General features: G+C 37.9%; 1 protein-coding gene across 12 annotated transcripts in view; it reads right to left on the bottom strand.

The window, feature by feature from the left end:
• The window catches only part of kirrel3b (kirre like nephrin family adhesion molecule 3b), a 211151-nt gene that overhangs the window by 25817 nt on the left and 169337 nt on the right, over positions 1-15997 (bottom strand). For all 12 annotated transcript variants that reach the window (XM_038296858.1, XM_038296859.1, XM_038296865.1 and 9 more), the window contains exons 7-9: positions 9139-9244; positions 631-779; positions 332-459 (exon numbers count right to left, since the gene is read on the bottom strand). In XM_038296858.1, the coding sequence (XP_038152786.1) occupies positions 332-459; positions 631-779; positions 9139-9244 (383 nt within the window). The remainder of the gene's footprint in view (positions 1-331; positions 460-630; positions 780-9138; positions 9245-15997) is intronic.

Below are 15997 nucleotides of genomic sequence, written 5' to 3'. Positions count from 1 at the left end.
ACTAGTCTCAGCAAGTCACTGTTTAAGCAACCTTGGCTGCCTTAATACCACAGCAGAGCCATGTGTTGGTTGCCTCATGACACATTGAATTGATGCAGTCATTCAGGAACACAGACCCAGAATTGACACAATATTATAAAGTACACAGACACATTAAATATAACTTATTGTAATCTTTACATTTTCCAGCCACAAACATACAAATAACAACAAAAAATATTTGTCTCTTATCACTTAAAATTTTATTTTACTTCTTTAGTTGAATTATTGATATAAATTTACTTTCTAATCATTTATGAAAATGCATCCATTGTCTGAGAGGAACACGTACCACTCCAGAACCCCGTTTCATCCATACTATGGTGAGAGACGGGTTTCCTGTCCAAGCACAGTTGAAAACTGCATCAGATCCAAGGTCAACTTGCAAAGATTGAGGCTCTGCAGCCATGCGAGGCCCAACTGTTTAAAGAAACACAATAAATCAGACTTGAAGTAACAAGAACAAAGAATAAAGTGCTGCATATTTTGGAGCTCGGCAAACAATAAATAAAAGACAGTAAATATTTATGACCTTGCATTATTGTAAAACTGTCGGTGTACAAAGGCATGTCAGAGCACTTCAACACTCACAGTAGACATCAACGTTGCGACTGACGTTAGTGCTGCCGAGGGAGTTGGTAACTTCACAAGAAACAGGTTCTGTGAAAAAAGAATGGTCCACAAGAACCTCGTATGTGTCCCCAGAGACCTCCTTAAGGATGTTTCCTCCTTTGGCCCACCTGAAATGCAGAACAGATGGTGGAAAAAAAGGATTGGTGAGAAAATGAATGAAAAGGGGTAAAAATATAAAGACAGCTCACTCCCACCCCCATCTGTCAGTACGGTTGTTTTGTGCAAATAAATCACAATTCTGGGGCACGTTTTCTATGCTGGCTTCAGCAAATTTTTGTGGCAGCTCTCCGTGCAATGACAAGATTCCTGGCAACTCAGAGCAGACAGCACGTTCCTCATTATGCCAGACAGAGAGCAGCATAGAATGGCAACCAAGACAAACAAATCACAGAGTGACAAATAGGTAGCTCCCCTACCTTTGAAGAATTTGCTTGAGACTTACTGTATTAAATACAACAGCTGACATTAATAAATTGACTTGGGATCACATTGAGAACAAACAGGAGAAAGGCATCTGTTTGTGTTTTTGAATGATACACTTTATCACATGCCACATGTGTTAAGGTAAGGCTTTGATGATGCCACGGGCAGCTGAGCCGTACACTGCATGGGTTATTTTGGCTTTCAGCTGTTATAAAGACAAGGCCTATTTATTAAAATAGAAGCAAATCTGTCCCCCAGAAGTATTGGGTTCCTTTGAAAATAGAAATGGTGCTGCTGGAAAAACAATGCATGATGCACCATAAAATACCTCCACAGAAGACAAGTGCCTGCATGCTGATATAGCAAATGAGTACCCATCCAGCGCATGTCTCAATTTTCTCGCCTTGACAGTCCTGAAGAGAGTTTCCATGGGATGGAGAGCTAATTTGTTTTCCATGAGTAAGCTAGCCTCATGCCTGACTAAAATACTTTCACTTAAATGGTAACAAATCATCTCATTCAACCAGTAAGTGAAGTGAGGAGGAATCCTGATTGGGCTTTTTGTCTTTTTTAGGTTCATTTGTGCAGCAGATTTTTTTCTTCAGTTGGTTTGTGCATGACAAGGAAGGCTGTAAAAATGTAAGCACTGCATATGGACTAACACAGAGTAAAACATTACTGTGAGAAAGAAAATAAAAGTTTTTTTTAGTGTGCTGCACATTTGCTTACTATGTATCTTTATGTTTTAGAATATGTCAATTCTATTAGGCCCGTTTGAGCCAATGATTCATAGTAGCACTATCTTTTAGGGTATGCCTCTACAACATGGGTTACCAACTCTGGGGCTAAAGATCTACCGTCCTGGAGGTTGTAGGTGCCTCCTTGCACCAACACAGCTGAATCAGATAAATGGTTCATTATCAGGTATGGAGGAGATCTGGACCTCCCTACTGAAGCTGCTATCCCCGCGACCGACCCCGGAAAAAACTGAAGAAGATGGATGGATGGATGGATGGATGGATAATTAGGCATTTGCCAAACTTAATGATATGTCAAGGAGGTAATTCAGTGATCTGAATTAGTGTTTGAGCAGGAATGTAAGGTAGCAGCCCATCAAAATGGCCCTTCCCAGTCAAACGGCAGCCGAATTGCAGCCCTCTTCCCTGCAACTCCCAGTAAAATCCCCTACAACTTTCAGCCACTGGAGTGACACCCTCTTGCATATTTTTTTTGTGCGACTCCACCCTTTCACTGAATTACAGGGTCTGACCAGGAGAAGGCACTTCTCTTTAGATCTTAATGTCCACAAATCATCATGAAAAGAATATTTTAGTACAAAGATTGATGTTTAAAAAGGAATAGTAGGGGACCAGCCAAGGACCAGCAAAATGCCCATCAAGAAATTGAGATATTTTGAATAGCTACTACTGTATGTAAAGCTATATAGGGCATTATATAGTGGTTACACCATTTTAAATGAGCCTCTGAACGTCTAGTGGTTTAAAAATTATTGGACTCAAAATTAACAAAGATGAGGCAGGCACCGCGCAGTGGAGGCAGAGTTACGTGACCAACGGGGAGCAAAAAGAAGTGATCATCTGTCCAAACGGTCAGTTCACTATAAAGTCAGCTGTATATTCCTCGCTCTATACAGTGATTGAGGGATCTAGGGGTTAGGGTGGTCGTTAGGACACAGCCTGAGATTATGAGTTGAGCTGCTGTCTTTTGGCAGGTGGAGACCATTCTATCGTCAAATTCAATGTTCTTCTTGATAAAATATATGTGAATGTGGACTGACTTATATAAATCAATAACATTTTGACAAAAAAAGTCTTTTTGTACTTTTGATATCTAAGATATTATAAGTAATATATCAAAATAATATATTTTAAATTAAATTTTAGTGTCTACTTAAATGAATCAAACTGGTAAAAAGCAACCTCTGCATGATGATGGAAAAGTATATGCCAAACTTTTTTAGCCTAGGAATTTACTTAGAGCTGGTAGCCACTGGCATTTTTGCCACACAGGCCAAAATCAAAAATAAAGATCTTCTCTGACCAGAGCACATTCAAAATGCATCCTTTCAAATTTTTGGAGTGGTGTACAGTGTGGTTGCACAGTGAGAATTATGATAAAATTAATACACAGCAGAATCTGTTTTAAAATTGATGCTGCACAGTAAAATAAGCTGGTTGGTATTAACATGAACTACTTAGGTTCATTTTGCCAGACAAGTTGATCAAGACAAACTTGATTAAGGTATTAATTACACGTGTCACTTGACATCATTGTTAGCCTGAAGAGGGCAATGACATGAATGAATGGTTAGATAAAAATGTCAATGAGGGAGAGGAGTTAAACTAGCTCACCTAAAACTATTTTATCTCTAAATGTGCCCTGTGCTCTGACCATTACTGAGACAACTCCCAAAGATGTTAATATCATCATAAAAATGTGTGCTAACTGTAAAACAGGGACACACAAGGTAATAAAGTCACAAGACAATGAAGCTGTTTCCACTGCCACTCCATCAGCCAAAACTGCAGGAGTCATATTGGGTTAAGCACAGATGTTTGGGCAGCCGGCTGCTCCAAGTCGCAATTGCAGCTGCTAGGTTAGGGAGCCCCTGACAGTATTAGGAGGAAGCGAGACAGAATACCCTCGCCCTCCGGGAGCAGGAGAGCTCTGTTGGTGTGCTGGGCCATGTCCAAAACTCATGTCTAAACATAGCTAGCTCTCGGCAACAAAAACACCTGCATTCCCTCAGGGAGGGTGAAAGGGCCAATGCAAAGCTGGCTCAATAGATGACTCACTCCACACCACTGTGATCTATTCGGGGATTCCATTCAGACAAAAGCTATGAATTATGTTTGGTCGTGTGCATCTGCAGAAGCAAGGATCACTGTTTGCATTACAGCTGTTTATGTGTGGTGAAAGGTATTTAAACTAAAACTGTTCCAGACATAAAAGGTCCATAGTTAATGGAAGAAGAAGATGAAAGTGAAGTGGAGAAGAAGAAGATTTTGCATTTACTGAACGTTATTAAGGCAATAAAAGGCTAGCAATTAAATTAAGCAGGTATCTGTGCCATCAGCTCCAAGGCGCACAGTAAATCAGGACCCAAAGTTATTATCAACATGGTTAAGCACAGCACAGTGCAGTTCTCCTCCACCTTCCCTGCATATTAAAACTGAAGACTTCTGTCATTGTGATATTAAAAAAATATGCACGCTCAGTAACAGCGTCCAGTAATTTTGACACAGCCATAAAGGACTAACCCCTTTTACGATCTCACAAGAAATTAAAGCAAGGTCTCTTGATATCTACTTGCGGCCCAATATTTCATAAGCGTACAAAAGAAACCAGTGTAGTGTGATCCAAGTCTCGACGGGTGGATGTGATATTAAAATAATCAGAAATTTTCGTTTCTCTCTACAGGAAGCTGGTGTAATTTCTCAAAAAGCTGATCTCATTAGAATTTTCTGTCCTTTATGTTTTCATAACGGTTTTATAGAGGACATACAGTTCCAGTAGCTTTCTCTTTATTTGCAAATTTACAAGAATAAAGCATCCCAATTTTTTTGTTGTTTCTTTTTTTCTAGCCACTGCTTAACTGGGAAATAACTCATTTACATCAAAAACGTAGAATTCAAAGTACCCTGGGAAACATAGAAAACAATGCAAACTAAGACATAAAAGGTTATAGCACAACAGTTATAGTCAACATGCACCATGGGTAACTGTTTAGTTAGCTTCTAACTGTTAGCCAATGTAGTGTTTTCTCAGTGTTTGATACTACACTGTGTTGGGATATATTGCCATAATGGAGCCCAAATGCTCTGAAAAACAACTGTCAATACATAATGGACAACTGTATAACACTTCAACAGATAGTGATTTACAACATAGTCTTATTTTAATAAAAAAAGAAACAAAAAAACATTGTTCCTAATAATTTAGTATAGTGTAGAAAAAAGGAAAATTACATACTTAAGGGTGTAAAAACACATCAACCTTACAAGAAAACTCCACACTAGAATTTGGTTTTAAAACAAAGCAGTATTTTTTCAGGCATTTAAGAGGGATAAAAGCATCTCTTTTTCGACCTTTTACAAGGAAGAGATTTAACAATTCTTGTGATCCTGATGTCAAAGAAAAGCTAAAAATAACACGTTCTAAATCCTTGCTTAATGTATTTATAATATGCAATGAATACATTTTAAAGATACTTGTATCCGTCTGTTTGATCTATACTAGAATAATCGATTTTAAATCAAATTCCATTCAGATATATACTGCATAAAAAAGCTGAAATATTTTGTCAGCTACATAGCAAATGCCAGGTACAGTTTTGTTATGTTGTAAGAGTTAGTATTTACTGTTTTAACATTTACAGACCATTTTTATTCTGTCTCTCACCCGGTCAATAATTATTTTCTTATTTCAAAAACCCCTCTCTACCAAACACCCATCTTTAAAAAAAAAAAAAAAAAGATCTATCTAAATTCAAAGTCAGTCTCATGATTAGATGCAATATTGATTTCAAGTTTAAAGCACTTGTCTTAATGTGTGAGACCTTGAAAAACATCTAAGACTTTCCTCACCAGATAAAGTCACATGCTTATAGCAATTAGAACCTGTGCTTCTAGAGATAGTTCTAACTTTAATGAGAAATGTTCTGGTGCTTTAATACCACAAGATCTAATGCTCATAGGCCCCACACTGGGATCTCAAGCTGTTGCTAGCAGTTTTGGTATAAACAAAAACTGAACTATTTTCAGTTGCTCTTTGCTTTTTAAGCTGACATATAAAAGAATAAAAAATAAAAAAATAAGAATCTAAATGATAACATCTTAGAAAATGGCATTAAAAACAAAATAATGTATCATATTGTCTCTCATTCTGGTGATTGAATGCTTACCACTGATATTACACTCTAGATGTATACAGGCAACAGAGTTTACAGTTGTAGCCATTCAAAATTTCCCCATTTTCCTTGATGGGCCCTTGGCTGGTCCCTTACAATTCTTTTTAAACATCAACTTTTCTAATGAAATATTCTTTCTGTCATGATTTGTGGACATTAAGATCTAAAGAGAAGTGTTATCTCCTGGTCAGGCACTATAATTCTGTGAAAGGGTGGAGTCAGATAAAAAAAAACTGTGCAAGAGGGGGTCACTCCAGTGGCTGGAAGTTGAAGGGGATTTTGCTGGGAATTGCAGGGAAGTAGGCTGCAATTTGACTGGCGTTTGACTGGGAAGGGAAATTTTGAATGCCTGCTACAGTATGTTGCTGTATGTTTCTTTAGACAACTTTCATATTATAGCTTAAAGAAAAATTTGTACTTTTAGTATTCCTGACCACTTAAATCCCTTTCCCCTTTTAGGTTAAATTCCTAGTTCAGCTGATTCGATCCATAAGTAACAGCCTGCTTTTCCTCCTAAGCAACAGCTGTTCTACGCTTCCAGTTCTCACATTTGCATTTCTGTTTCATTCTTTTTTTTCTGTGAAAAGGTTCCAGACATACATCTCATTTGTATTCTGCCTTAATGCACTTTTATTAAAATGCTGTTGCAGTCACAAGGGGTCACAGGCAGCTGGAGGCAATAAGCTTTTGACTATTGCCCCTGCACTATCTTGGGTGTGTGTTTCGAGTGTCTATTGGATTGGAAGATGGCCTGACGGTGAAACGCATATAGGGAATAGATGACTCTCTAGGGAATGGAAAAGAGCCATCCGTCTCAGAACTACTCTGTCTTTGGGCTCTATCTGATCTGTGGAAGACAGAGTGTATTAGCACTGAATAATGGTCCCACACTGCTTGACCAGATTTCGGCACTCCATGGTGATTTTGCTCTGCGAGGGAGACTCTCTGCAGGCCTTTACATAGGTAAAGCCTCCAAGGCTAGTACTGTATAGATTGAAAATCTCTAGTCAACAATGTGCTGAATTGAAATGGCACAGCAATGGATTACGATAGAAGTGTGATGCCCTTGTATGAAAAACAGGAAATGAAACAGGTGACCATGAAAATCAGGTGAAGAGTGGACCTTTAAGTATGAAAGGTTAGTAGCTTTAATTTCAATTTCACACTATTGAAACAAATAGGTAAATAAATTGTAGAGTGCAAAAGGGATGTTTTCATTCTCCTTTGGGTTTAACCTTCAACCAATCCTTTTATTCTCTAGATTGTTATACTGGAAGAAAATCTCAGCTGCCAAGGAGTCAAAGCTTTTGATACCCTGTGGTGAAGTCTGATTCTAGCATTGATCCAGTCTCGTAACAAGGGAAGCTAAATCCCTCTGCAGAAGAAAGAGATATGTCAGCGCTGTGCAACTACACAGTCTAACATAAACCTTGTTTTCCACAATATCCCTGCCCTTTCTCAACTAAGACTTTAAATTTTTTTTTCCAAACTATATACAAAAGCAACATCTCTGTTTTGCCACCTGTGGGTGTGTTGTACAACCATTTCATTTCCCAGTACCATAACAAGATTCTGAACCTGGGCAATTGCCTTTACTATTGATTTGGCTCCATTTATTTTTCTGCTCAGATTCAAAAACCTCCCTCTCAGAGAACCATCTCTTGACAAATCACTTTACTACTCCTCGTGTAGAGGGCCATATGGGGTTTGTAAAAACAAAGGTGCATTTTTTCCCCCTTATCAAGTCAAATATGTTACAATGTCCAAGTTCAACAATGGATATGGTACTAAGTAAGGGAAACGTGATTTTCTAATTTCATCTCTGTAAAAGGCATCTCATTATACAACCCTAGGCAGACGCTTTTATACGTTGGCATTTATTTATGTCTGACTTTATTTCTTTTGGTTGTTAATTACTTTGCAATCATAAGATTAATGATCATAAAAGTTCTTATATCTAAAACATTTGGGTCTCATTTTCAGAAAGTTGCTTTACATTGACTGTGATTTTGGTTCACTCACTCACTTTAGTTCTCTCAACCCTCTAATTACTTTACCACTACTACTGCAGCCCGCAACTTTTGTATAGTGAAAGAAAAGTTAACTGCAGAAAACATATTGCAATCAAATAAAACTGCTACAATTTAGTTTAAATCACAAAACTATCATTTTATTAGAGTAATTATAATAAGGTAACCTATTTATAACCTAGTAATTCAACATTGTTATCAGTATTGTTTTTCTTGTATAAATACCTCTCAAATTTGGTCATTTATTCAATTCATTTCTACTATGTCCCCCTGTAATTACACTGAGGGGCAAGGCCGTCGCCCCCGCCCCTACTTTGGGAACCACTGAACTGGATGTACACAGTTTTCCTTCTGTCACTCCTGTTGTTTGTCATTTGATTATTGCTTAATTACCTTACTTTCGTATAAAATTACCACCACCCCTTTTACAATGTAAACATTTCTTATGTGGGCAAAGAAAGATTTATTTCTAAACTGAAAAAAATCCCTTATTGTAAATTGTCATTTCTTAAACAAGTGGATATAATAAAAGAAATAAAAGTATAGAATCACCCACCATCGCACAAAGCTGGCAGATCCCTGGGGCAGGTGCTGTCTCACCACATAATTTCAGGAAAAATACGGGCAATTTTGATATCTTCCTCATATGTCATGCAAATTAGATTTTCATATTTCTTCTGACACACTCATAGACATTTAAAGTTCAAGGGAGATGATGTGACCATAAACCAAATAATTGTGCAACAAAGCTCTGTTTTACGTTGCTGCAGCCTATTGAAACATGACATGGTTTCCCAAATGGTTTTTCTGTAATATTTTTCCATTAGATTTTTCAGAAGTGTTTCATCGTTTTGAGTCCTCTTGTAACAAGTATGAGGTGAAGTAATGTTGCAATGGTATTATAGGGTGTCTGACAATGATTAATGCCATCAATACAGGGTGTTAAATTTTGCGCCATCGATCAGAAAATATCTCATTAACTGCAATTCTTCTCATCCTTCAACATTTTCTAGGCTCTTTAAAGCTTTGAGGATGACTTACTGTATGTGTGGGCACTGGGGTTACAGCTCGTTATATTCTTACCTGTAGAGCGAAACGGGAGGGTTGGCCTTTGCGGAGCATTGGAATTTTACAAGGTTGCCCTCTAAAACTGGCTGAGGCTCCACCGAGAGATTGACAAGTGGGAGATCTATAAAAACAGAGAGGCACAAAGACAAGTAATTACACAACTGACATCCCCTTCAAACACTGTGCAGTGAACTGTATGGTTTAGAAAGATATTTTGTTGCTGATGTTGTTTATGGTTAAATCAGAGAAAACTATGACAAAAACAGTGGAGTAACCTTTAGTGGTCATACTGTGGTACCCAATTCTGATGCCTTGTTTTGCTCGGGGAACCACAGTACTGTATGTCATAGCACTTTTAAAATGTGTAGGATATGACTATCTGATTTACTTCAACTTTAAAGATAATGATGTTGGATGGTCTGTGAATTTTGCAAACTTTAGTCAGTAAATTATGGATGCAGCCTCAGTTTTGTTGGCAAATAAAAAAACAAAAAAAACAAAAAGATCTTCTAACACTTAAAGCAGTTCCACAGAACTTTCTATATTTGACACCCGGTGAAATAACTGTATATATAAGTATAAAGTACAGTAGCATCCATTCATAATGGCCTTTCCCAGTCAAACGCCGGCTGAATGGCAGCCCACTTCCCTCAAACTCCCAGCAAAATCCCCTCTGACTTTCAGTCACTGGAGTACGACGGAGTATTAGGGCCAGGCTACAGTAGAGATTGTGTTTTACTTCTGTCTCGGGAATAAAGTCGTATTGTTACCAGAATAAAGTCGTAAAATTACAAAAATAAAGTTGCAACGAGAGTAGTCATAAAATTACGACAATAAAGTCATAATATTATGAGAACAAAGTCTTAAAATTACGAGAATAAAGTCATAAAATTGCGTTAATAAAGTCCTAAAATTAAAAGAAACAAGTTGTATTGGGTAACAAGTTGGGGTTGTTGTATGATGACTTGATTCTCGTAAATTACAACTTTATTCTTGTAATATTACGACTTTATTCTCGTAATAATATGACTTTATTCTTGTAATGTTCCGACTTTTTTCTCATAATTTCTCGACTTTATTGCATTGCATATTTTATGCACTTTGAGATTTTTTTTAAATGTAAAGTGCAATACAAATAAAATGTATTATTATTATTATTATTATTATCAAAAATATATATATATATATCTCTAGCCTGGCCCTAATACTCCGTCGCACTGGAGTGACCCCCTCTTGGAAATTTTTTTACTCCGGCACCACCCTAGCTGTAACAAACATATGATTAGATCTTTGAGAAGAAATATTATATTAATTGCACTGCTACTGTTATTCTTTAACTGCTTTGTGGCAGTGTTTTAAGTGATGTTGAACATTTATTTCACTTTGTGGCACGGTCATCCCTGAATAGTTATAACTCTCAATTTTAATATCCCTTCAGCCCACATTTGTTTTGGCTTGTGTTACTGAACAACAAGCTGGGAATTAATTCTTATGTGTTTACTCTTATGTTCCCCCTACTTTTGCTATGTGATGAAAGTAAAATGATAACAGATTTCACAGAACAAGAATTTACAAAACAAAAAATAGTCCACGGCAAAATCCACAGCAATTAAAAACAACAAGCAACCTCAGTGATGCAGTACAATTATAGTGATAGCTCTGAACATCACACACATTTATTATGCAAATTCAATAAACAACTTAATTCATCCTAATTGACAAAGGTGGGATTCTTTTTGAAGATACAGCTTCATTTGCATATCAATCCTGTCCCACATGAAGAAAACAAAGCCATTTACCTCTCAAACTTGGAGGATAAACGTATTTATTTATTTACACTAAAGCTATTTGTCAGGCTTTTTAAAGGAAATGTAGGTGTAGTTTGTTGAGAGCTGCTACCACAGCAAGGAAGATTATAATTAGCGATTGGTCTAGCAATTAGTGGCATAAGTGCTTTACTGTTAATGGAAAATATATTGGAAAGTGTCAACTATTTCTATTTATGCCAGTTTCAATGAAACGGAAAAAAAATAAAAACTCCTGTTTGACAAACTGTCTCAAAATTAAATTTAATATATTTCTCCTTTTTCACATGTGGTAGAAAAATGGTGAGCTACCTTAGGGAGTCAACTTGTTACAAGAGAAAAAAAAACTGGCTAAGGATTTAAAGTGAGCCATCTGTTTCAAAGGTAGATCTATGGTCAAAAACACTGAAGCTATAACCAGGACCTGTGTTTGGATTTGGATGAAGCACATGGAGATCAATCAATTAAAAAATACAACGGAAGAAGACAAAAACAACAGACACAAACCTGCTTTAATACAGCCAGGTAACTCTCTGCACAGCCATGATGAGGAATTCAGTAAGCAAGTGTCGGAATACTGTTCATTACCCTGTAGCTGCGCAGATGCTCAAGGCCGGCTCAGCTGCCACAAACCCCCAGAGAGGAGTTGGTACAGGTGCCACATACCTACTTACATAAAATATCCCCAATCAGGCGAAGTATTCTCCTTCAGGACAACCCCCCAGCCCCCACCAACCTCTTTAATGCCTTGAAATCCACAAGCTCCACCTGTGCCAGGTCTCCCCAGGCCAGTAAAGAAAACAACAACATTGTGAAACCCAGAAACACTGCAGGCTGACTCAACAAGCAAGTATCCCTAGGTACTATGCAACCAACTGTGTGTGTCTAACCATTTGTATAGTTGTGCGAATATGAGAGGGGGTGCAAGGATGTGCATCATAATAAAATTGGAAACTCATCCTTGCCTGGAGCAATGGTATTATCCACTCAGTAGGTGGTTTAAAGCATTGTGGGTGGTTAAATCTGTTAAAGGAAATGTTGGTAAATCAACTGAAGGGGAAAACGGACAGGTGTGGCAACAGTCAAGGTGGCAATGAAAAAAAAGTAACTCAGAATCTGGGGAAGAAGAGAGAAAAGGAGACAGACATCAAAAGACAAGAGAAGATTTTAAGGTAGTTTCTGTACTAATAGACATTACAAGGCAAAAGTGAATTCAGAGGCACTGACGCTATTGCTATATGTGACTTCTTAATCATGACATCCTTCTTTTTGCTGCCAAGAGACTTCTGGAGACAAAAATGCTCATTACTGTCAATCTGTCCAAAAAAAATCCATATTCATACCTGAACTAGCCCTCCTTTTTGACGGGAAAAAAAATAAATATATATCCTCAGAGGTAAAGTCATAATGATATTATTTTCTTTGCTTCATCTTTCAGAGTCATTTGGAAGGACAGCACTGGGAGCAACAGCTGTTGGAAAGCAAGATCCAAATTCTAACCTTTGACCTTGTGTTGCTGGCATCTCTTTCATTAGTATTTGATGTGTAAATTAAACAAGTTGAGGAATGGTGCGTTTGAGACAAAGCCAGGGTAGATCAAGGCACAAGACAACTAATCGTTTACTAGAATGGATGGAATTAAAAATATGGAGGAAAAGAGTAAGAGAGATGTTTAACAGAGAAATTTGGGGAGGGTGTTGTTATAGTTGGCCGACAGCTTTGATCGGTTAGTTCAAAGTGGAGACCAGATGGTGCTGTTGGAACAATCCTCCAACTTCTCTGTTTATGGAAATAGTGCCAGCATAAATTCGACTCCCTCCCCCTTTCTTATAGCTCAATTTCCAGTCTCTCTGGGTCATTGTAGACAGCTGTTCTTCAGCAGGGCGAGCCCCAAATTCATAAAGCGGTTGGATTCCTCGGAAAGACGCAGAGACCAAAGATTACATTGTCAACAATATGGGTATGCTGTCAGCTGGCTAGCTGAGTGGAATACTTCAGAAGAGAACAGGTGGAAAGACAACCTGAGGTCTAACATATTGATCATAAGATATTCAGAATGCTGAATTTACTTGGTTTAATGATGGCAGATGTTGTGCCACATTCCATACAGCGCATATGCCCCAAAATATGTTCGCTAATAGAAAGTTTTCTAAGAAATGCAAGAGCATTTTTCTCGTCTGTACATCCTTGTATTCCTTCCTCCTCACTCACAGATGCTGTTTTGGATGAATTTGGCATTATCTGCTTGATTAAGCAAGGAGAGCATGTAGCTGAGCAAGATACTAAAAAACAAATCCTTCCCAATTGCACATGTGCATGTTCTTTATTAATTAGTCCCAACAAATGGCATTCATTTTCCCCCCACATGGCTCAGCTTGTTTGCAATTCAAACACACAAAAAAAAACCTTGGCTTTCCCTGTCCCGGGTGCATTAATTTCCCACTACACATTTCAAAGCTCAGTTCTATGTGGGGCAAGGCGCTGCAGATATGCAACTGCACTAGAAAATAAATGAGGAATATTTCAAACCATGTGATGAGTGGGAATTAGCGAGACATGAAGCTTTCGTTCTAAACTGAGTTCCCCTGCAGTCGTAGGTACTGTAGTGGAAGAGGGAAAGTTTACTGATTCAAGAAGAAGCCACATGAGCATCAAAATGGAGAAAACAGCCTCATGTGATAGCTTCTCCATGTGATACAATATCAAATAATTGCGGTTCACTAATTTTATGGTGTGGACAACTGTAGTCAGCAGTCTATCCAGGGTTCTGAATCACCTCTGCTGGCTTTAATCCCTCTCATTTCGGTAACATCACAAGCGAATACTGTATTTAGATGCTAATTTGTCTAAACCTCATCCAGATAACAGCATATGAACTTTGGTGGGAGGGAAAATGCTGAGCTAGATGTAAACCATAGGCATTAAAATAATGATAAAAAGAATATATATTAAAGCCATTTTTGTTTAAGCTGTAGAGCAACATGCAGAGCTGTTAAAATTGTTTGGACTGAGGGAGAAAGAGGAAAATGGACAGCTAAGCACAAAGGTGGACTGAATACAAGATTTTGGGAAAAGACTCTAAAAAGTTGCCTTCCCCACTGAGACCCTTTGTAGTTCTTCGTTGAGCCTTTTGGTACTCCAATTTCTTTTGTTGATGTTCAAGTTTCTTTAAATGTTCTTGACAGAAATTTTAATCAACTAGATTTTCAAGCATGCTAAGGACTGCCACATCATAACATAACTGACTGAAGCTTCTAGATTTTCACACACACACTAACACAGATTACTGAGTGGTCAGTCACAATGCTTTTACCCATGGCTGAGTGGGGGTTTAAATCTGTCAGCAATAATTGACTTGTTTTGTTGGGGATTCACATGTGGCTAGTTTATGCTGTGAAAGGAGAGAGAACATCCAGGAGCCATTACGAAGACCTAATTGTCAAGTCCGTCATTTCTTTCACAAGCTGACAGGAAGCTCTTCAGGGAACAATTCCCTCATACAGTAAGTAGTGGGATGGCTTTTAACTTTTGTTCGGAGTGAAAAGAGGAATTTAAAAGGTTCAATTTTTCTACTTTTTGGCTTTGAATATTTTAAAATACACTTTTCTGTCAGGTTGTTATTCTCTTTTTGAAAAGTAGTTTTAGTCCCCGACATCTTCAGCTTATCATTATTATGACAGGAAGCCAAAGAAAGATAGTCTTTTAATTTCATATGAAACCGTTAAAGAAAAATGCTAATTCAATCAAAAGATAAGGCAAGCTAAGTGCATTGATTAGCATTATTGGCTCTTGCTCTGCTTGCCTCTTTTCCAGGTTGGTCCCCCTAGTCGTTTGCATCAAGTCTTACTCATGTAATTTACCATTGAGTACAAATCTTTTTCTACAGTCAAGTAATTTGATCACTTGTGGAGATAAGTGACTGATGTTTCTTTGTCATAGTTTCTGAATCCAGAAAAAATTAAGATAAGTATGAGTCTTCTCATAGCTGACGTTATTTGTCCGAGTCATATAATCAAATTGCTGCTCAGTGGCACAGTGGATAGCGCTGCTGCCTTGCAGCAAGAAGGTTTCGGGTTTGATTCTTTCTTTCTGCATGAAGCTTGTATGTTCTGCATGTTCTTGCATGTCCTGGGACTCCAGTTTCATCCCACAGTCCACAAATATGACTTTAAATGGCTGCTCTAAATTCTCCTTAGGTGTGAGTGTGTACGTGAATGGTTGTTTATTTTGTTGGTCTCTGTGTTGCCCTGCGATTGACTGATGACCTGTCCTGGGTGTACCCTGCCTCTCGCCTGTAGACAGTTGGAGATAGGCGGCAGCACCCCTCGTGACCCTGCTTGGGATAAGCGTGATGGAAAATGGATGGACATAATCAAAATTCTTCACAGTTAATTGTAATTAAATGTTAGAAAATATATTTAAATCACTGGTTTTAGAAGTGGATGTGAGCCTCTTCCAATATGAGGATGAATTGACAGGTTTAATTCAATTCTGGATGGGATTAAGAAGTGGTATTTACACCAAATAATTTTATCACGATAAGTCGCTAATAAACTGTAAGACAGCACTCACTGGAAAGTAATTAAGTCAACGGTAATATATTAAATATTATATAGCTGAATTCTTTAGGTCATCCAAAATGGTTGTGTCCTTTGGGTCTTTAAGGAACTGACTTTATTTTACTGATCCAGCACTTTTGGTTAAAACAGTTTTTGTGAGTGGACTTTCCTATCAGAGTCACAACACACCAGTCATCATGAGCAAATGGCTTCAGTTTTCTCAGGTTTTAAGGTAGCCTTTTCTAGACAGCATGTTTCAGCTACTTTTAAAGATGCTCAATAGGATTTAGGACAGGTCTCAGAGAAGGGCACTTCAGAATAGGCCATTATTCCCTCTTAGCAATTCTTGGCTTTTTTTAGCTGTGGTTTTGGGTCATTATTCTGTTGAAGACCCATGACCTGCGACTGAGACCAAGCTTTCTTACATTGAGCAGCACATTTCTCCCGAGAAACATTTTGTAGTCTTGAGATTTCATTTTACCCTGGAGAGATTCAAGACACCCTTTGCCA

This window comes from Cyprinodon tularosa, unplaced genomic scaffold, assembly GCF_016077235.1.
Source record: "Cyprinodon tularosa strain WSP-4 unplaced genomic scaffold, ASM1607723v1 ctg379, whole genome shotgun sequence".
Classification (NCBI taxonomy): Eukaryota; Metazoa; Chordata; class Actinopteri; order Cyprinodontiformes; family Cyprinodontidae; genus Cyprinodon; species Cyprinodon tularosa.
This window is presented reverse-complemented; position numbering and strand designations above follow the sequence as displayed.